This window comes from Vidua chalybeata, chromosome 13, assembly GCF_026979565.1.
Source record: "Vidua chalybeata isolate OUT-0048 chromosome 13, bVidCha1 merged haplotype, whole genome shotgun sequence".
NCBI lineage: Eukaryota > Metazoa > Chordata > Aves > Passeriformes > Viduidae > Vidua > Vidua chalybeata.
This window is the reverse complement of record NC_071542.1, coordinates 2,082,838-2,106,206: the sequence shown is the minus strand read 5'-3', so window position 1 is coordinate 2,106,206 and position 23,369 is coordinate 2,082,838. Positions and strand designations below refer to the sequence as shown.

Genomic DNA, 23,369 nt, shown 5'->3' with positions numbered 1-23,369 from the left:
AGGTCATCCCAACCATTCCCTGGATTCGGGGCTGGGATGATCCCAAATCCCGCTGGAAGTGGGAATATCCAAGGAAAACAGCACATCCTGGGAGTAGGAACAAGGCATCCGTTTATTCTCCTTCCTCCGCGCTTCCCAGGGAGTGGATCCCAGTGGATCCCTTTCCACGGATCCCAGCCCTGGAAAACTGCGGGATCGCCGCAAAAGCGGGAATGGAAGAGGACGGGGAGCAGGGCGGGATTTGGTCCTTCAAAAATCAGGGAAGAAAACCGTCCTGGGAGTGGACGCAGAGCCCAGATGGAGCCGGGATGGGGAAGGGAGAAGCCGGGAATGGGAATTTTCTCCCACGTGGAGCTCCCGGGGTAATTCCTGGTGGTTGAGAATTCCTTCAGCCCGCTGGGGATCCCTCCCAGCTCCTCTCCCAGTTCCCTGGGAATTGTCCCATGCTGGAAAAGCTGCTGAGAACCGGGCTGCTTGCAGGAGTGAATCCCAAAATATTTTCGGGATGCCGGGAGTGTTTTCCTTGGCTCCTTCCAGGCCGGGCTTGGAGGTGTCACCTCCGGATTTCGGGAGTGGCTCGGCGCGGATTTAGGGATAAACCCTTGGAGAGAGTCCAGAGGCTGGGAAGGGGCGCAGACGGGGATGGGAGATGGGAGACGGGATGGGATTCCCGGGAATTCAGGGTCTGGGAACGCCAAGCTGGGCACCGTTGGCTGCGGGATCGGCCAGCGCGGTTTTCCGGGAAGCGGTCAGTGAGGGGTTGTGCAGGAGCGTGTAGGCCACCCACCAGCGCGCCCGGATCCGCCGGATCCGTGCTCTTCCCGGAGCCGGATGCTTGGGATGCATCAGCTGGAGGCCTGGAAGGAGATGGGAGCAGCAGGGACAGGATTCAGGGCCTGGAAAAGCACCAGGAGAGTGGGAGAGGGGTTGGGATGAGGTGCAGAGGGATGGATTCCTGCTGGGAAAGAGGAGGCTGGGATGGAATTCCTGGCTGGGATGGAATTCCCAGAGGAGCTGTGGCTGCCCCTGGGTGCCCGAAGTGTCCAAGGAAAGGTTGGACGGGGTTTGGAGCAGCCTGGGATAGTGGGAGGTGTCCCTGGATGGCTTTAAGGGCCCTTCCAACCCAAAGCGTTCCAGGATTCCCAGATTCCAGCCTCGTTTCTGTGAAGCCACCAAGATCCCACCACACCCCAAAGAGCCCCATCCCAACCCTGGAGCGGGATCAGCCCTTGGATGGATGGATGGATGATGGATGGATGGATGGATGATGGATGGATGGATGGATGATGGATGGATGGATGGATGGATGGATGGATGGATGATGGATGGATGGATGGATGATGGATGGATGGATGGATGGATGGATGGATGATGGATGGATGGATGGATGGATGGATGATGGATGGATGGATGGATGATGGATGGATGGATGGATGGATGGATGGATGGATGATGGATGGATGGATGGATGGATGGATGGATGGATGGATGATGGATGGATGGATGGATGGATGGATGATGGATGGATGATGGATGGATGATGGATGGATGGATGATGGATGGATGGATGATGGATGGATGGATGATGGATGGATGGATGGATGGATGGATGATGGATGGATGGATGGATGGATGATGGATGGATGGATGGATGGATGATGGATGGATGATGGATGGATGGATGGATGGATGGATGATGGATGGATGGATGGATGGATGATGGATGGATGGATCCATGAATGGATGATGGATGGATGATGGATGATGGATGATGGATGGATGGATGGATGGATGATGGATGGATGGATGGATGGATGATGGATGATGGATGGATGATGGATGATGGATGATGGATGGATGGATGGATGGATGATGGATGGATGGATGATGGATGGATGGATGGATGGATGGATGGATGGATGGATGATGGATGATGGATGGATGGATGATGGATGGATGGATGGATGGATGGATGGATGGATGGATGGATGGATGGATGGGATGGATGGATGATGGATGGATGGATGATGGATGGATGGATGGATGATGGATGATGGATGGATGGATGGATGATGGATGGATGGATGGATGATGGATGGATGGATGGATGGATGATGGATGGATGGATCCATGAATGGATGATGGATGGATGATGGATGATGGATGATGGATGGATGGATGGATGGATGATGGATGGATGGATGGATGGATGATGGATGGATGGATGGATGGATGATGGATGGATGATGGATGGATGGATGGATGGATGGATGGATGGATGGATGATGGATGATGGATGGATGGATGATGGATGGATGGATGGATGATGGATGGATGGATGATGGATGGATGGATGGATGGATGGATTGAGGTGTCCCCACACCAACCAGAGGTGCCATCCAGAGGTCACCATGATGTCCCTTCCCTCCAATCCCCTGGTTTCCCCAGGTCCCACCTTCCTCCAGCTGGGTGTCCCGGGGTGGTGCCGGTGGCTCCGGCCGGCCAGGCTGGAGCAGCAGGAAGCAGAAGGCCTTCAGCAGCGGGTGGCACTGGCTGACCTCCACCTTCAGGTAGTGGCAGTAGGTGCGGTACCCTGGGGGGACACCGCGCAGTCACTGGGGACAGCATTCCGCATTGCCACCCCGGAGCCCGAGGAAGGATCCAGCTCTGGTCTCCACGCTCCCACATCCCAGCAGGAAAAGCAGGGACCAGCCTGAACTCTCCTGAGCTCCCCTGAGGTCCCCTCTCCTTTATCCCAGGAGATGAGGTGAAACCCCAAAGCTCATCCCACCCTTCTGGGGATAAAAGAGCAGGACCCAGCCGGCACCACCTTCTCCAGGTGTTCCATTCCCAACGTTTGGGGCCACTCTCAATCCCAGCAGGAAAAACAGAGGAGGGCTTGAAGTCCCCTGATGTCCCCTGATGTCCCCTCTCCTTTTTCCTTTAACCTTTACATGAGGTAACTGCCGGTGAAACCCCAAAGGTCATCCCCTGTTTTTTGGGATCAAAGAGCAGCACCAAGCAGGAGTCGGGAGAAGCTGCTTGCTGCCATCGTCCCATTTCCAAGCCACCCCCAATCCCACAGGAAAAACCTGGCAGTCCTTTCTTCTTTATCCCAGGACATGAGCTGACCACTGGTGAAGCTCCAAGGCCACCACTCGTGTTTTTGGGATAAAAAGCAGGAATCAGGAGAAGCCACATGCTCCAGGTGTCCCATTTCCAAAGTTTGGGGCCACCCTCAATCCCAGCAGCTCCGGGCCCCCATTCCAACCCCCCGTGGTGGGACAAGGCCCCCCTGGTGGCACAGTGACCTCTTGCCGTCCCACCTGGGTCGAAGGTCTCCGCGCCGCGGTGCAGCAGGCTGATGTCCAGCCGGCAGAAGTGGACGGCGTTGTAGAGGCCGGAGATGACCACGCGCCACACGGCGGCCATGACGCCCACCAGGACGTTGGTGGGGAAGAGCAGGAAGGTGACGATGTACAGCGCGCGCCTGCGGGGCACACAATCCCGTGGGATGGCCCTTCCCGGGACAACTCCGGCCACCCCAAACCTCCCGGCCCCACCCGCCCAGGAGCCCAGGTGGCTCCATCCCGCTGGGAGAAGCCAACGCCCTCCCAAGCTCCTGGAGAACTGTCAGGAGCTCTTTGTCTCCTCGGAGATTGAGGAACCGGCCAAAATGTGGGCTTGGGATTTTGGGATGGAGGCCACCAGCTCCAGAAGAGCCTCGCTGGCCTGCCAGGAGGACACCTGGGTCCCTCTGTCACCCTGGTCTCTGGTGGTGACACCACGTGGGAGTGGCATCTGCTGGTGGCCTGGGATGGACACCGGCTCCAGGAGAGCCTCTGTGCCCTGCCAGGGGGTGGCACTTGGGTCCCTCTGTCACCCTGGTCTCGGGTGGTGTCACCATCCCTGAGTGGAACATCTGCCAGAGGTGACCAACCCCACCCAGCCAATCCTGAGGGATCTGGGCTTGCCCAGCCTTGGAAACTGGAGCTGGTGGAGCAGGGCCACCCTCGCCAGTGTCACCCCACCAAAATCCAGGCCAGAACATCTGGAGAAACCTCCTGGGAGCCTGGAATTCCCGCCAAACCCCAGCTGGGGACAATCGGGGACAATGGGGGACGATGGCGGTGTCCCCGTACCTGTTGGTGATCTCCTTCTGCAGGGAATGCTGCTCCAGAAACTGGGAATGGGCCAGGAGATGCTGCACGAGCACGGCCACCACCAGGGTCAGCCAGAGGGGCCTGGAAGAACACCGGGAATGGCCCAAAACACCAGGAATGTCCCAAAACACTGGGAATGTCCCAAAACATCGGGAATGTCCCAAAACACCAGGAATGGCCCAAACACCGGGAATGGCCCAAAACACCAGGAATGTCCCAAAACACCAGGAATGTCCCAAAACACCGGGAATGGCCCAAAACACCGGGAATGTCCCAAAACACCAGGAATGTCCCAAAACACCGGGAATGGCCCAAAACACCGGGAATGTCCCAAAACACCAGGAATGTCCCAAAACACCGGGAATGGCCCAAAACACCGGGAATGGCCCAAAACACCAGGAATGTCCCAAAACACCAGGAATGTCCCAAAACACCGGGAATGGCCCAAAACACCGGGAATGGCCCAAAACACCGGGAATGGCCCAAAACACCAGGAATGGCCCAAAACACTGGGAATGGCCCAAAACATCGGGAATGTCCCAAAACACCGGGAATGTCCCAAAACACTGGGAATGGCCCAAAACATCGGGAATGGCCCAAAACATTGGGAATGTCCCAGAACAATGGGAATGTCCCAAGACACCACCAAGGGCAGAAGCTTCCAGTGGTGTTGGAAAAACCCGAAATGGAACATCCCAAACCCATCCAGGACCATTCCTTGGGGTTTCCAACCCTTCCCAGCTCACTCCGTGTTCCGGATGATCCCAAAGAGGGGGATGGACACTGGGAATGTCCCAAAACACTGGGAATGTCCCAAGGAACTGAGAATGCCCCAAAACACTGGGAATGTCTCAAAACATGGCCCTGGGCAGGAACTTCCAGTGGTGTTGGAAAAACCCCAAATGGAACATCCCAAACCTATCCAGGGCCATTCCTTGGGGTTTCCAGCCCTTCCCGAGGGCTCACCACATGTTCCGGATGATCCCGAAGAGCGGGGAGCTGGTGCCGATCTGGAGCGGGATCACCACCAGGAAGGTGAAGGCCACGGAGCAGAGGAAGAAAATCACCTGCTGGATCAGGAGACCTGGAATGGGGACACAACGTGGGAATCCGGGATGGAAAAACGGCTCTCATTCCCCAAATTCCTGCCCGGGGTTTTCCTGAGAATCCCATAAAAACCCTGCCAGTCCCCAAAACCAGGTCTGCACTCCCAAGGGATTGACCCACAATTCCTGGGGGTGGAGAGAAGATTTTTCCCTCTTTTTGGGGTCCCCTACCATATTCCCAGGATGATCCAGGCTGGGATGGGGATGAGGAACCCCCGGAATGCGCCGAGGACCAGAGGCTTCCACAGCTTTTCCCATCCAAATGTTTGGGATCCAGCCAAAACCAGGCATCATCCCACCCCTTCCTCCTCTTTGAATTCCCAACCTGATTTTTCCAATTTTTTGGATTTTTCCGATTTTTCAGATTTTTCCAATTATTTTTTCCAGTTTTTCCTGATTCCCAACCATCCAGTGTTCCCAAAACCCGCCAGATCCAGTTGGGGAAATGGGGATTAAAACCCTCTCGGAAATGGGGTGAAAATGGGGAATTGTCACTTAGTCCTAAAGAAAATTGGGATCCCCCATTCCATGATCCCAAAATTCCATTACGCAGGCATCATCCCATCCCTTCTTCTTCTTCGAATTCCCAACCCAATTTTTCGGATTTTTCCAATTTTTCAGATTTTTCCAATTCTTTTTTCCAGTTTTTCCCGATTCCCAACCATCCGGTATTCACAAACCCTGCCAGATTCCGTTTGAGGAACAGGTGCTAAAAATCTCGGAAATGGGATGAAAATAGGGAATTGTCACTTAGTCCTAAAGAAAATTTGGATCCCCATTCTGTGATCCCAAAATCTGGGTACCCAGGCATCATCCCACCCCTTCCTCCTCTTTGAATTCCCAAACCAATTTTTCCGAATTTTTTTGCAATTTTTCCAACTATTTTTCCAGTTTTTCCTGATTCCCAACCATCCAGTGTTCCCAAAACCCGCCAGATCCAATTGGGGAAATGGGGATTAAAACCCTCTCGGAAATGGGGTGAAAATGGGGAATTGTCACTTAGTCCTAAAGAAAATTGGGATTCCCATGCCGTGATCCCAAAATCCCGGTACCCAGGCAGGCGAAGGCCGCCTGGAAGCTGGAGAAGGCCATCCAGCAGACGAGGGATTCCCGGGAAGGCCGCAGGATGTGGGCCTTGGAAAAGACGTCCAGCACGGCGCCCTGGTAGAGCGCCCGCAGGTTGGACCTGGATGGAAAAACGTCCCGGATTGATCCCGGCCCGGAATGGGGACGGGGACATCGGGAATGGGGGCGAGGACATCGGGAATGGGGATGGGGACATCGGGAATGGGGGCGAGGACATCAGAATGGGGGCGGGGACATTGGGAATGGGGGTGGGGACATTGGGAATGGGGTTGGGAACACTGGGAATGGGAACATTGGAAATGGCAATGGGAACATCGGGAATGGGGATGGGAATATCGGGAATGGGGCTGGGAATATCCGGAATGGGGATGGGAGCACTGGGAATGGGAGCATTGGGATTGGGGCTGGGAACATTGGGAATGGGGCCGGGGATATCGGGAATGGGGATGGGAACACTGGGAATGGGAACACTGGGAATGGGGATGGGGACATCAGGAACAGGGACAGGAATATCAGGAATGGGGCTATTGGGAATGGGGATATCGGGAATGGGAACATTGGGAATGGGGCCAGAGACATTGGGAATGGGAACATTGGGAATAGGGATGGGAATATTGGGAATGGGGTATCAGGAATCGGGATATCAGAAATGGGGATGGGGATAACGGGAATGGGAAAATTGGGAATGGGAACACTGGGAATGGGGATGGGGACATTGGGAATGGGGCTGGGAGTATCGGGAATGGGAATGGGAACATTGGGAAAGGGCACATTTCTGCAGGGAAGGACATCAGGAATGGGGCTGGGAACATTGGGAATGGAGAATAGGAACATTGGGATTGGGGATGGAGACATCAGGAATGGGGCCAGGGACATTGGGAATAGGAACATTGGGAATGGGGATGGGAATATTGGGAATGAGGTATCGGGAATGGAGATGGGGATATCAGAAATGCAGATGGGGATATCGGGAATGGGAACATTGGGACTGGGGCCAGGGATATCGGGAAGGGGGATGAGGACCTTGGGAATAGGAACATTGGGAATGGGGATGGGGATATTGGGAATGGAGATGGGAACATGGGGAATAGGAACATCAGGAATGGGGATGGGAACACTGGGAATGCGGTGGGGACATTGAGAATGGGAACATGGGGAATGTTGGGAATGTTGGGAATGGGGATGGGGACATTGGGAATGGGGCCAGGGACATTGGGAATGGGAATATCGGAAATGGGGCTGAGGATATGGGGAATGGCAGTGGGAACATCAGGAATGGGCTCGAGGGCATTAGGAATGGGGCTGAGGACATTGGGAATGGGAATATTGGGAATGGGAATATTGGGAATGGGGATGGAAACACTGGGAATGCAGCCAGGGACATTGAGAATGGGGTTGGGAACATCGGGAATGGGGATGGGAACGCTGGGAATGGGGATGGGAACGCTGGGAATGGGGATGGGGATATCAGGAATGGGGCCAGGAACATGGGGAATGGGGCCAGGGACATTGGGAATGGGACCATCAGGAATGGGGATGGGAACACTGGGAATGGGGATATCAGGAATGGGGCTGGGGATATTGGGAATGGGAACATTGGGAACGGGAATATCGGGACTGGGAATGCCGGGAGCGGGGCCGGCCCCACCTGTGCATGGCCAGGCTCCTGAGCAGCATGGCGCAGGTCAGCAGGCAGCACAGCACCAGCGAGCAGATGTAGCACACTGCGGAAAAACGGGAAAAAATTCCTGGATTTTGGCTCGGGAATAACGCCCAGAGCAGGGTTTTGCCGGGAATTGCATCCCGGGGATGAGGGATTGGCACCGTGCCTCAGTTTCCCTCCCTTTGTGGCTCCCTCCTTCAGCTCCCGAGGGGGGATGGATGGGACAGAGAGAGGGAAAAGGGGAAGGGAAATCCGGGAAAATCCCCGGAATGAGCTGGGATGGGGGTCTTGGGAAAGGGGATGTGTGGGAAAGAGGGAGGAGGGAAAAAATGGGATGAGAGAGGTTTGGGATCCCAAGGAAGGGAGGGGCATCCCTGCTCTTCCTTTATCCCTGGAATTCCCAGATCCCTGAAGTTCCCTGATCCCTGCTATTCCCTGATCCCTGGAATTTCCTGATCCCTGCTATCCCTTCATCCCTATTCCCTCATCCCTGAAATCCCCCAATTCCTGCTATTCCCTCATCCCATCCTATTCCTTTATCCCTAAAATTCCCTGATCCCTGAAATTCCCTGATCCCTGAAATTCCCTCCTCCCTGCTATTCCTCCTTCCCTGCTCTTCCCTCATCCCCCCATCCAAGGATTTCCACTCTCCAGGGATCCGGGCCCATCTGTTCGCTTCCAGCACATTTCCAAGCCTGCAGCATCTGCCAGCTCTTCCCTGCGGCTCTTCCCAACGGCTTTTCCCGGAGTCTCTTCCCGCCTTGGCACGCGCCAGCCTGGCACAGCCCCATCCCTGCCAGCTGCTCCCGAAATCCCTCTGGAGCCCATCCAATCCCATCCTCCCAGAATCCCTCTGGAATCTTCCCAATCCCATCCTCCAGGTGAGGAATCCTCCAGAAATCCCTCTGGAGTCCACCCAATCCCTGCCAGCCACTCCCAAAACCCCCCTGGAATCTGCCCCATCCCATCCTCCAGGTGGGGAATCTTCTGGAAATCCCTCTGGAATCCACCCCATGGAATCCGCCCTATCCCATCCTCCCCAAATCCCCGTGGAATCTGCCCCATCCCATCCTCCAGGTGAAGAATTCTCCCAAAATCCCTCTGGAATCCTCCCAGTCCCGTTCTGCAGGTGAGGAATCCTCCCAGAATCCTTCTGGAATCCATCCCATGGAATCCGCCCAATCCCATCCTCCAGACAGAGAATCTTCCCTAGAATCTGCCCCATCCCACCCTCTCCAAATCCCTCTGGAATCCTCCCAATCCCATCCTCCAGGTGTGAAATCCACCCCAAATCCCCCTGGAATGCACCCAATGGAATCCGGCTCATCCCATCCTTCAGGTGAGGAATCTTCCCAAAATCCCCCTGGAATCCAACCCATGGAATCTGCCCCATCCCATCCTCCCAGAATCCCTCTGGAATGTTCTCAATCCCATCCTCCTGGTGGCGAATCTTTTCTGGAATCCACCCCACCCCATCCTCCCAAAATCCCCCAGGAATCTGCCCAATCCCATCCTCCCAGAATCCCTCTGGAATCTGATCCATCCCCATCTCCCAGTGAGGAATCCTCCCAAAATCCCCCTGGAATCCACCCCATGGAATCCACCCCATCCCATCCCATCCTCCAGGCGGGGAATCTTCTCTGGAATCTGCCCCATCCCATCCTCCCAAAATCCCCCTGGAATCCGCCCCATCCCATCCTCCCAAAATCCCCCTGGAATCTGCCCCATCCCATCCTCCCCGAATCCCCCTGGAATCTGCCCCATCCCATCCTCCCAGAATCCCTCTGGAATCTGCCCCATCCCCATCTCCCGGTGAGGAATCCTCCCAAAATCCCCCTGGAATCCACCCAATGGAATCCATCCTATCCCATCCCATCCCATCCCATCCCATCCCATCCCATCCCATCCCATCCCATCCCATCCTCCAGGTGGGGAATCTTCTCTGGAATCCGCCCCATCCCATCCTCCCCAAATCCCCCTGGAATCTGCCCAATCACATCCTCCCCGAATCCCCCGGGAATCCACCCTCCGGAATCCGCCCCAGCCCGTGCTCCAGGCGGGGAATCCGTTGGGAATCCCTGCGGCTGGCCTGCGGCCGCACCTTCCAGCGCCCAGAGGAAGTGGCGGGCGGTGCGCAGCTCCTGCTCCAGCTGCCCCGGCCCGGCCGCGCCCTGCGAGGGCACCAGCCCGAACTGCACCAGCAGCACCACCACGTCCTTGGTCATTCCCGCCCGGACGATCCGCAGCGCCGGCACCACGGCCACCAGCAGCAGCACGGCCACCTGCGGGGACGCGGGGAGCCGCCTCAGCGCCCGCACGGAAATCCCGCCGGATTTCGGGAGTTACGGCTCAGATCCCGTGGGATTTATGGCTCCGATCCCATGGGATATAAGGTTCCGATCCCGTGGGATTTACGGCTCAAATTCCGCGGGATTTCGGGATTTACGGCTCAGATCCCGCAGGATTTAAGGCTTGGATCACATAGGATTTTGGGATTGATGGCTCAGATCCCGCGGGATTTTGGGATTTACTGCTCAGATCTCGTGGGATTTAAGGTTCCAATCCCGTGAGATATAAGGTTCCCATCCCATGGGATTTACAGCTCAAATTCCGCGGGATTTTGGGATTTACGGCTCGGATCCCACAGGATTTTGGGATTTATGGCTCAGATCCCAGAGGATTTAAGGCTTGGATCGCACAGGATTTTGGGATTTATGGCTCAGATCCCGCGGGATTTTGGGATTTACAGCTCAGATCTCGTGGGATTTAAGGCTCCAGTCCCGTGGGATTTAAGGTTCCGATCCCGTGGGATTTACAGCTCAAATTCCGTGGGATTTACGGCTTGGATCCCATGGGATTTTGGGATTTATGGCTCAGATCCCGCAGGATTTAAGGCTTGGATCACACAGGATTTTGGGATTTATGGCTCAGATCCCGCGGGATTTTGGGATTTACTGCTCAGATCTCGTGGGATTTAAGGTTCCAATCCCGTGAGATATAAGGTTCCCATCCCATGGGATTTACAGCTCAAATTCCGCGGGATTTTGGGATTTACGGCTCGGATCCCACAGGATTTTGGGATTTATGGCTCAGATCCCACAGGATTTAAGGCTTGGATCGCACAGGATTTTGGGATTTATGGCTCAGATCCCGTGGGATTTTGGGATTTACAGCTCAGATCTCGTGGGATTTAAGGCTCCAGTCCCGTGGGATTTAAGGTTCCGATCCCGTGGGATTTACAGCTCAAATTCCGTGGGATTTACGGCTTGGATCCCATGGGATTTTGGGATTTATGGCTCAGATCCCGCAGGATTTAAGGCTTGGATCACACAGGATTTTGGAATTTATGGCTCAAATCCCGTGGGATTTTGGGATTTACTGCTCAGATCTCATGGGATTTAAGGCTCCTATCCCGTGGGATATAAGGTTCCGATCCCATGGGATTTACAGCTCAAATTCCGCGGGATTTTGGGATTTACGGCTCGGATCCCACAGGATTTTGGGATTTATGGCTCAGATCCCGCAGGATTTAAGGCTTGGATCACATAGGATTTTGGGATTTATGGCTCAGATCCCGTGGGATTTTGGGATTTACTGCTCAGATCTCGTGGGATTTACGGCTCTGATCCCATGGGATATAAGGTTCCGATCCCATGGGATTTACAACTCAAATTCCGTGGGATTTACGGCTTGGATCCCATGGGATTTTGGGATTTATGGCTCAGATCCTGCAGGATTTAAGGCTTGGATCCCATGGAATCCCATGGGATTTTGGGATTTACGGCTCAGATCCTGTGGGATTTAAGGCTCAGATCCCGTGGGATTTCAGGATTTACGACTTGGATCCCACGGGATTTCAAGATTTATGGTTCCGCTGAGATTTAAGGATCAGATCCCACAGGATTTCGGGATTTACGGTTCAGATCCCACGGGATTTTGGGATTTACAGCTTGGATCCCACAGGATTTACAGCTCAAATCTCACGAGATTTTGGGATTCACATCTTGGATCCCATGGGATTTGGGGATTTACAGCACGGATCCCTCAGGATTTAGGGATTTATGGCCCGGATCCCACAGGATTTATGGCTCAGATTCCACAGAATTTAGGGATTTATGGCCCAGATCCCGTGTGATTTCAGGATTTATGGGAGCGCGGAATTCCGGAAGGAATTTTAACACCATTCCCAGGTGAGACTCGGGATCCTCCGGGAATGTCACCTGGTAGACGGCGACGACGGCCACGGTGACGGACACCACCAGCTTCAGCGGGATCCGGAATCCTGGAGGGAAAATTGGGAATTTGGGATGGTGGAGCAGGATCAGGGTGTACCCAGCAAAGGGAACGCCCTTTGGAATGGGATTTCCACAGGGAATTTCTGCCGGGATGGAGTCAGGAATGGATGGATGGCTCCATCCTGCTTTTCCATGGAAACTCAGGATGTTCCCTGTCCCCTCCATGGATGGGAATGGCTCTGCATTCCCGGGATTTCACCTCCTCAGTGCAGGGCAATTCCCTTCTCCAGCTCCTGGCTGCTCCTGTCCTTCTGTGGCCAAGCTTTCCCAGGAAAACCATGGCTGGCCCAAACTCCCAGGACCCCTTTTCCATGGATTTGTGGGGCCTCCATGAGATTCCCATCATTCCATGGATTTATGGGGTCTCCATGAGGATCCCATCATTCCCAGAACCCTTTTCCATGGATTTGTGGGGCCTCCATGGGTTTCCCATCATTCCATGGATTTGTGGGGCCTCCATGGGTTTCCCATAATTCCATGGATTTGTGGGGTCTCCATAGGGTTCCCATCACTTTCAGCACCCCCAGGCCCCTTTTCCATGGATTTGTGGATCCCTGCCCCAAGCTGGGCTGGATTTGGGTTCCAAGCCCAGCTGGGTTGGACAGGGCTTGGAGTGACCCGGGATTTTGGGAATGCCCTGGCTGATCCATAAATCCCAACCCCAACCATTCCCGGATTCCGTGGGATTTTCCGGGTGCCCACCTTCCTCGGGAACGTAGACATAGGAGCGCAGGTAGGAGCGGATCCGGGAGCTGAGGCTCTCCTCGATCTTGGAGCTGCAGGAGGTGGGAGAGGGTGACATTCCTGACCTTTGGGAATGGGATTTGCCAGGAATGGGAATTTCCATCCTTACCTCCCCTTCTGGCCCCGTTTGGACAGCAAGGCCTTGAGGTACTTCCTGTAATAGCTTTTCCCGGAAATCTGGGAATAACGGATGGATTTGGGGTGGCAGAGCTGCCCTGGCCACCCCCTCACCCCGAGCTTATGCCAACAGGAATTCCCGAGCCAGCGTACATGTTGGTATGGAAAAGTGGGAATAAAGTGGGATTTTGTCCCCAAACCCCTCCGGAATCCCTCGTTCCCACCTGAGGGGTCACCTCAGGCCTTTCCCGCTTTTCCGTCCTCTCTTCCCAACAAAGCCCCGAGCTCTGAGCTCCGGGGATTAACCGGGAAAACGAGGAGAGCCCGGAGCCAGCCTGAACGGAGCCATTGATGCCGGGAGCCTCTTGTGTAAGGGATTTATCCCAGAGGAATTTCCCGACCCCGCTGCCGCTCTGGGACAGCAACGGAGAACCCACAGCAGCAGGGCTGGCAGGGGAACGTGTGGAGATCCCGATCCCGATCCCAAACCCAATCCCGGGATAGCAACAGAGAACGCCAGCGGCAGGGCTGGCAGGGGAACATGTGGAGATCCCGATCCCAGTCTCAGTCCCAATCACAATCCCCATCCCAATTCCAGTCCTGATCCCAATCCCGATCCCGATCCCAATCAGGCTCAATATTGATCCTGATCGCAATCCTGATCCCCCTCCTGATCCCAAGTTCCTGAATTCCTAAGTGAATTCCCAAATGAGTTCCTGAGTTTCCGGATGAGATCCCAAATGCCCAAGTTCCTGGTGGAGTTCCTGAATTCCCGAGTTCCTGAATTCCCAGCTGAGTTCCCAAATTCCCAGCTGAGTTCCCGTGTCCATACCTGCGGCTCAGGGCCGTGCCCGCTGCGGAGGCTGAGCAGGAGCAGCGCCGGGTACCAATCCCGATCCCAAGCCCGATCCCGATCCCAATCCCAATCCCAATCCTGATCTCAATCCCAATCACCATCCCAATCCCGATCCCGATCCCATTCCCGATCCCGATCCCATTCCCGAGTTGTCGTGTCGGTACCCGCGGCTCGGGGCCGTCGCCGCGGCGGAGGCTGCGCAGGAGCTGTGCCGGGTACCAGAGGCTGAGCAGGGCCAGGGACAGCAGCACAGGGACGTGGGACAGCAGCGAGTACAGCCGGTGGATCTGCGCGGGGACAGCGCGGGTCACCGCCACCGCCGGGGACACGGGGACACTGACACCGCACAGGGACACTGACACCGCACAGGGACACTGACACCACACAGGGACACTGACACTGACACCGCACAGGGACACTGACACCGCACAGGGACACTGACACTGCACAGGGACACTGACACTGCACAGGGATACTGACACTGACACCACACAGGGACACTGACACCGCACAGGGACACTGACACTGACACCACACAGGGACACTGACACTGCACAGGGATACTGACACTGACACTGCACAGGGACACTGACACTGCACAGGGACACTGACACTGCACAGGGATACTGACACTGACACCGCACAGGGACACTGACACTGCACAGGGACACTGACACTGCACAGGGACACTGACACTGACACTGCACAGGGACACTGACACTGACACCACACAGGGACACTGACACTGACACCGCACAGGGACACTGACACCACACAGGGACACTGACACTGCACAGGGACACTGACACTGACACCACACAGGGACACTGACACTGCACAGGGACACTGACACTGACACTGCACAGGGACACTGACACTGCACAGGGACACTGACACCGCACAGGGACACTGACACTGACACTGCACAGGGACATTGACACTGCACAGGGACACTGACACTGACACTGCACAGGGACATTGACAGCGCACAGGGACACTGACACTGCACAGGGACACTGACACTGACACTGCACAGGGACACTGACACTGACACTGCACAGGGACACTGACACCGCACAGGGACACTGACACTGCACAGGGACACTGACACTGACACCGCACAGGGACACTGACACCGCACAGGGACACTGACACTGACACTGCACAGGGACACTGACACCGCACAGGGACACTGACACTGACACTGCACAGGGACACTGACACCGCACAGGGACACTGACACTGACACTGCACAGGGACACTGACACTGACACTGCACAGGGACACTGACACTGACACCGCACAGGGACACTGACACTGACACCACACAGGGACACTGACACCGCACAGGGACACTGACACTGCACAGGGACACTGACACTGACACCACACAGGGACACTGACACCGCACAGGGACACTGACACTGACACTGCACAGGGACACTGACACTGACACTGACACCGCACAGGGACACTGACACTGCACAGGGACACTGACACCGCACAGGGACACTGACACTGCACAGGGACACTGACACTGACACCGCACAGGGACACTGACACTGACACTGCACAGGGACACTGACACCGCACAGGGACACTGACACTGACACTGACACTGACACCGCACAGGGACACTGACACTGCACAGGGACACTGACACTGCACAGGGACACTGACACTGACACCGCACAGGGACACTGACACTGCACAGGGACACTGACACTGACACTGCACAGGGACACTGACACTGCCACTGACACCACACAGGGACACTGACACCGCACAGGGACACTGACACCGCACAGGGACACTGACACTGCACAGGGACACTGACACCACACAGGGACACTGACACTGCACAGGGACACTGACACTGCCCGGGGACACAGGGACACTGACACCGCACAGGGACACTGACACCACACAGGGACACTGACACTGACACCACACAGGGACACTGACACCGCACAGGGACACTGACACTGACACCGCCCGGGGACACTGCCACTGCACAGGGACACAGGGACACTGACACTGCACAGGGACACTGACACCGCACAGGGACACTGACACTGACACCGCCCGGGGACACTGCCACTGCACAGGGACACAGGGACACTGACACTGCACAGGGACACTGACACCACACAGGGACACTGACACTGCACAGGGACACTGACACCGCACAGGGACACTGACACTGACACCGCCCGGGGACACTGCCACTGCACAGGGACACTGACACTGACACCGCACAGGGACACTGACACTGACACCGCACAGGGACACTGACACCGCACAGGGACACTGACACTGACACCGCACAGGGACACTGACACCACACAGGGACACTGACACTGACACCGCACAGGGACACTGACACCGCACAGGGACACTGACACTGCACAGGGACACTGACACTGACACTGACACTGACACTGCACAGGGACACTGACACTGCACAGGGACACTGACACTGACACTGACACTGACACTGCACAGGGACACTGACACTGCACAGGGACACTGACACTGCCCGGGGACACAGGGACACTGACACCGCACAGGGACACTGACACTGACACTGCACAGGGACACTGACACTGCACAGGGACACTGACACTGCCCGGGGACACAGGGACACTGACACCGCACAGGGACACTGACAGTGCCCCAGGGATGGTGGCAGGTCACTGCCACCACCCCCAGGGACACTGTACCCACCCCGGGGACACTGCCACCCCCCCCAGAGACACGGTACCAACCCCTGGGGTCACTGCCACCACCCCAAGGACACCAGCACCCCAGGGACACTATCACCACCACTCTGGGGTCACTGCCACCACCCTGGGGACACCATGTCACTGCCACCACCCTGGGGACACCATATCACCGCCACCACCCTGGGGACACCGCGTCACTGCCAGCACCCTGGGGACACTGCCACCACCCTGGGGTCCCAATGCCCAACCCATCAGGGCCACCCCAGAAAGTGACAAGGGAGCCATGACCCCTCAGGGACACCCCGGGAGGTGACAAAGGAGCCACAGCACCTCAGTGCCACCGCAGCAGGCCGTGCCACCTGGGTGCCACCCACCTGGGGTGCCAGGGGACACTGGGCGCGGTGCCAGGCGTGCGCCCCGCAGTGTCCCCAGGCCAGCAGCGTCCCCGCGGCGTAGCCCAGGCGGTGCCGGGGGCCAGCGCAGGCCAGCAGGGGCGAGTACAGCGCCGGCACGTAGAGCAGGGCCAGAACCTTCCAGAACTCTGCCACGGCCACGGCCCCGTCAGCGCGGGGACAGCATGGGGACAGAGTGGGGACAGGGAGACACCGCCACCACCCTGGGGACATGGGGACACCGCCACTGCCCTGGGGATATGAGGACACCGCCCTGGGGACATGGGGACACCGCCCTGGGGAACATGGGGACACCACCACCGCCCTGGGGATATGGGGACACCACCCCAGGGACATGGGGACACCACCCCAGGGACATGGGGACACCACCACCGCCCTGGGGACACGGGGACTCTGCCACCACCCTGGGGACAGGGGGACACCGCCCTGGGGAACATGGGGACACCACCACCGGCCTGGGGACACGGGGACCCTGCCACCACCCTGGGGACAGGGGGACACCGCCCTGGGGACATGGGGACACCGCCCTGGGGAACATGGGGACACCACCACCGCCCTGGGGACATGGGGACACCGCCCTGGGGATATGGGGACACCACCCCAGGGACATGGGGACACCACCACCGCCCTGGGGACATGGGGACCCTGCCACCACCCTTGGACACTGCCACCATCCCAGTCACTGCCACCACCCCAGGGACACTGCCACCACCCTGGGGACACGGGGACACTGACACCAACCCAGCCAGCCCTTTCCAGGGTGGGGATTTGGGAATTCCGAGCCCTCCCCCGGGATGGGATTTTGGGAAGTGGGATGGGATTTGGGAACTGGGATGGGATTTGGGAATTGGGATGGGATTTGGGAATTGGGATGGGATTTTGGAAATTGGGATGAGATTTGGGAATTCTGAGCCCTCCCTGGGATGGGATTTGGGAACCAGGACGGGATTTTGGGAACCAGGATGGGATTTGGGAAACAGGAGGGGATTTGGAAACTGGGATGGGATTTGGGAACGGGGACGGGATTTGGGAACGGGGACGGGATTTGGGAACTGGGATGGGATTTGGGAATTGGGACGGGATTTGGGAACTGGGATGGGATTTGGGAACCGGGATGGGATTTGGGAACCGGGACGGGATTTTGGGAACCGGGACGGGACTTGGGAAGCGGGGCGGGACGTGGCCGCTCCGAGCCCGGCGGGCCGTGCCGGCGGCGCGGGTGTCTCACCACGGGCGGCGGGCGCGGTGCCGGGCGCGGGCAGCGGCAGCGGGGCCGGGAGCAGCAGCAGCTGGCAGAGCTCGGAGAGCAGCAGCGCCAGCACGGCCGCGGCCACGGCGCGGTGCCCGTCCTGCTCCAGCAGATTCCCGGGGCTGCAACCGGCAGCGCGGCGGGAATGCCGGCGATTCCCGGGCACCCGGGGACTCCCGCGCCTTCCCAGGGAATTCCCACTCCTTCCCAGGAAATTCCTGCTCCTTCCCAGGGAATTCCCACTCCTTCCCAGGCACTTGGGAATTCCCGCTCCTTCCCACAGAGTTCCCGCTCCTTCCCAGGGATTTTGGGAATTCCCGCGCCTTCCCAGAGAGTCGGGAATTCCCGCTCCTTCCCAGGGAATTCCTGCTCCTTCCCAGGGAATTCCCACTCCTTTCCAGGGAATTCCCGCTCCTTCCCAGGGATTTTGGGAATTCACGCTCCTTCCCAGAGAGTCGGGAATTCCCGCTCCTTCCCAGGGAATTCCCGCTCCTTCCCAGGGAATTCCCGCTCCTTCCCAGGGATTTTGGGAATTCACGCTCCTTCCCACAGAGTTCCCGCTCCTTCCCAGGGATTTTGGGAATTCCCGCTCCTTCCCAGGGAATTCCCGCTCCTTCCCAGGGATTTTGGGAATTCCCGCTCCTTCCCAGGGAATTCCCGCTCCTTCCCAGGGATTTTGGGAATTCCCGCTCCTTCCCAGGGAATTCCCGCTCCTTCCCAGGGATTTTGGGAATTCCCGCTCCTTCCCAGGGAATTCCCACTCCTTCCCAGGGAATTCCCGCTCCTTCCCAGGGATTTTGGGAATTCACGCTCCTTCCCAGAGAGCCGGGAATTCCTGCTCCTTCCCAGGGAATTCCCACTCCTTTCCAGGGATGTGGGAATTCCAGGTCCTTCCCTGGGAGGGAATTTGGGAATTCCAAGACTTTCCTTGGATGGATCAGCAGGGTTTGGGAATTCTGAGCCCTTTCCAGGGATGGGATTTTGGGAATTCTGGGTCCTTTCCAGAGGATGGGATCGGTGGGGTTTTGGGAATTCCAAGCCCTTTGCAGGGAGGGGATTTTGGGAATTCCCAGTTCTTTCCAGAGTGGGGATTTTGGGAATTCCAAGCCATTTCCATGGAAGGGATTTTGGGAATTCCAAGCCCTTTCCAGGGAGGGGAATTTGGGAATTCTGGGTCATCTGCGAGGATGGGATTTTGGGAATTCCGAGCTCTTCCTAGGGATGGGATTCAGGAATTCCGAGCCCTTTCCAAGGAGGGGTTTTGGGAATTCCAGGTCCTTCCCAGGGATGAGATTTTGGGAATTCCGAGCCCTTTCCAAGGAAGGATGAGCGGGACTTTGGGAATTCCATACCTGAGCAATCCCGGGACGCCGTTCCAGCAGTTCAGGTGGAGCCGACGGCGCTTGACCAGGAAGGACAAGGCCAGGAGCACGGCCAGCTGGAACGGGATGGAAATCCATGGAAAAGGGTCCTGGGAGTGCTGGGAACCCCCATAAATCCATGGAATGATGGGAATGGTGGGATCCTCATGGAAATCCCATAAATCCATGGAAAAAGGTTCTGGAAGTGATGGGAACCCCATGGAAACCCCATGGAAACCCCATAAATCCATGGAAAACAGACTTGGGAGTGGGGGGAATGATGGAAACCCCATGGAAACCCATAAATCCATAGAAAAGGGTGCTGGGAATGATGGGAATCTCATGGAAACCCCATAAATCCATGGAAAAGAGTCCTGGGAGTAGTGGGAACCCCATAAATCCATGGAATGATGGGATCCTCATGGGCGCCACATAAATCCATGGAAAAGAGACCTGGGAGTGGTGGGAATGATGAGATTGCCATGTAAATCCCATAAATCCATGCAAAAAGGTTCTGGGAATGATGGGAACCCCATGGAAACCCCATAAATCCATGGAAAAAGAGACCTGGGAATGATGGGGATGATGGGATCCCCATGGAAATCCCATAAATCCATGGGAAAAGGACCTGGGAGTGGTGGGAATGATGGGAACTCCAAGGAGACCCCATAAATCCATCGGAAAGGGTTCTGGGAATGATGGGAACCCCATGGAAACCCCATGGAAATCCCATAAATCCATGGAAAAAGGACCTGGGAGTGGTGGGGAATGATAGGATCGCCATGGGAATCCCATAAATCCATGCAAAAAGGTTCTGGGAATGATGGGAACCCCATGGAAACCCCATGAAAACCCCATAAATCCATGGAAAAGGGTCCTGGGAATAGTGGGAACCCCATAAATCCATGGAATGATGGGATCCTCATGGACGCCACATAAATCCATGGAAGAGACCTGGGAGTGGTGGGAATGATGAGATTGCCATGGAAATCCCATAAATCCATGCAAAAAGGTTCTGGGAATGATGGGAACCCCATGGAAACCCCATAAATCCATGGAAAAAGGTTCTGGGAATGATGATGGGATCCTCATGGAAATCCCATAAATCCATGGAAAAGGGTTCTGGAAATGATGGGAACCCCATGGAAACCCCATGGAAACCCCATAAATCCATGGAAAAGGGTCCTGGGAGTAGTGGGAACCCCATAAATCCATGGAATGATGGGAATGATAGGAACCCCATGGAAACCCCATAAATCCATGGAAAAGAGACCTGGGAGTGGTGGGAATGATGGGAACCCCATGGAAATCCCATAAATCCATGGAATGATGGGAACCCCATCAAAACCCCATAAATCTATGGAATGATGGGAATGATGGGAACCCCATGGAAACCCCATAAATCCATGGAAAAGGGTCCTGGGCGTAGTGGGAACCCCATAAATCCATGGAATGATAGGAACCCCTTTAAGGCCCCATAAATCCATGGAAAAGGGTTCTTGGAATGATGGGAACCCCAAGGAGGCCCCATAAATCCATGGAAAAAAACATCCTGGGAATGATCTGGGAGGAATTTTGGAGTTCTTGTCCCACAGGGAAGCGAAAACGCGGAAATCTGGGAATTCCGGAACGGTTTAGGCGGGAAAATCCATCCAAGATGGCGCCGGAAATGAAATCCGTGGATTCCAGGTGGGGAATGGAATGCGGGGATGGGGGATTGGGGATTTTTTGGGGGGGATTTTTGGGGATACTCACGGAAATGGGAGCCATGACGGTGTGGTACAGCCGGGGGGAGATTGTGGGGTGGCATTCCGGGATGGCGTCGGGAAAAAGGCTGGAAAAACGGGAAAAATCCCAGATTTGGGTGGGTTTAACCCTGAAAGGGCACGGAAAATGATGGGAAAATGGAAAAAAATCCCATATTTTGGATTTTTGGGATTTTTGGCATTACTCCCCCACCTAAAAGGGCCGGGAGAAACGGGAAAAACAATGGAAAACGGGGAAAATCCCATATTTGGGTTTAACCCTAAAAGAGCCTGGAAAATGATGGGAAAATGGGGAAAATCCCATATTTGGGTGGGTTTAACCCTTAAAGGGCTGGGAAAAAAGGAAAAATTCCAGATTTGGGGTTTTGGGGATTTTTGGGATTTCCGTCCCCCCCTAAAAGGGCCAGGAAAAACAATGGAAAACAGGGAAAATCCCATATTTGGGTTTAACCCTAAAAGGGCCTGGAAAATTATGGGAAAATGGGGAAAACCCCAGATTTGGTTATAACCCTAAAAGGGATGGAAAAACAGGAAAAAATCCAGATTTGGGATTTTTGGGATTTCTCCCCCACCTAAAAGGGCCGGGAAAAACGGGAAAAACAATGGGAAACGGGGAAAATCCCATATTTGGGTTTAACCCTAAAAGGGCCTGGAAAATGATGGGAAAAATGGAAAAAATCCCATATTTGGGTGGGTTTAACATTTTGGGGACAGTTTGGGGCCACTTTTGGGGACATTTTGGGGATATTCTGGGGACATTTGGGGACATTTTTGGGACATTTTTGGGGACATTTTGAGGACCCTTTTGGGGACATATTTGGGGACAATTTTGGGGACACTTTGAGGACCCTTTAGGGGACATTTTGGGGACATTTTTGGGGACATTTTGCAGGTATTCCAGGGAGATTCTGGGGACATTTGGGGACATTTTTGGGGACATTTTGGGGCCATTAATGGGGACATTTTGGAGAACTTTTGGGGACATTCTTGGGACATTTTTGGGAACATTTTGGGGACACTTTGAGGACCCTTTAGGTGACATTTTGGTGACCTTTTGGGGATATTTTGAGGACATTTTTGGGGCCACTTTGGGGACCCTTTAGGGGACATTTTGGTGACGTTTTGGGGAACTTTTGGAGACATCTTGGGGACATTTTTAGGGACCCTTTTCAGAACGTTTTGGGCACATTTTGGGGACATTTTGGGGACACTTTTGGGGGATATTCTGGGGACATTTGGGGACAATTTTGCAGATATTCTGGGGATATACTGGGAACATTTTGGGGACATTCTGGGGACATTTTTGGGGACATTTTGGGGCCACTAATGGGGACATTTTGGAGAACTTTTGGGGACATTTTGGCGACATTCTGGGGAACATTTTTTGGGAACATTTTGGGGACACTTTTGGAGACCTTTTGGGGACATTTTGGGACATTATGGGGACATTTTTGGGGACATTTTGGGGCCACTCACTCATCCTGGGGCGCGGACTCCGTGGATTCGTAGATGTACCAGTCGGATCCCAAATCCTCGTCCAGGAAAATCCCCGGCTCCAGGGGGGAATCCCGAATTCCCACCGAGCCATTGGGGGCCATGGCCGCCCCTCCCCCGCCGGGATCCCCGCGGCTGGAAAAGCGGGAAAACCCTGGGAAAAATGGGGAAAACCCCGGGAAAGTGGGGAAATCCCAGGAAAAACCCTGGGAAAAGTGGGAAAAACTCTAGGAAAAGTGGAAAAAACCCCAGGAAAAGTTGAAAAAACTGCAGGGAAAGTGGGAAAAACCCCCAGGAAAATGGGAAAAATGCTGGGAAAAGAGGGAAAAA

The 23,369-nt window shown here is 55.5% G+C and overlaps 1 protein-coding gene across 1 annotated transcript; it reads right to left on the bottom strand.

The window, feature by feature from the left end:
• Window positions 1–151: 151 nt before the first annotated feature.
• Window positions 152–23,143, bottom strand: STRA6 (signaling receptor and transporter of retinol STRA6). The gene is made up of 17 exons (XM_053954921.1): window positions 23,022–23,143; window positions 21,535–21,613; window positions 19,771–19,856; window positions 18,398–18,540; window positions 17,131–17,297; window positions 14,195–14,317; window positions 13,167–13,234; window positions 13,016–13,089; window positions 12,239–12,300; window positions 10,120–10,300; window positions 8,004–8,079; window positions 6,322–6,455; window positions 5,130–5,247; window positions 4,143–4,244; window positions 3,327–3,490; window positions 2,456–2,593; window positions 152–857 (listed from the first exon to the last, which is right to left on the bottom strand). Exons 1-17 carry the CDS (start codon window positions 23,141–23,143, stop codon window positions 679–681), a joined length of 2,016 nt encoding a protein of 671 aa, XP_053810896.1. The 3' UTR covers window positions 152–678.
• Window positions 23,144–23,369: the final 226 nt, after the last annotated feature.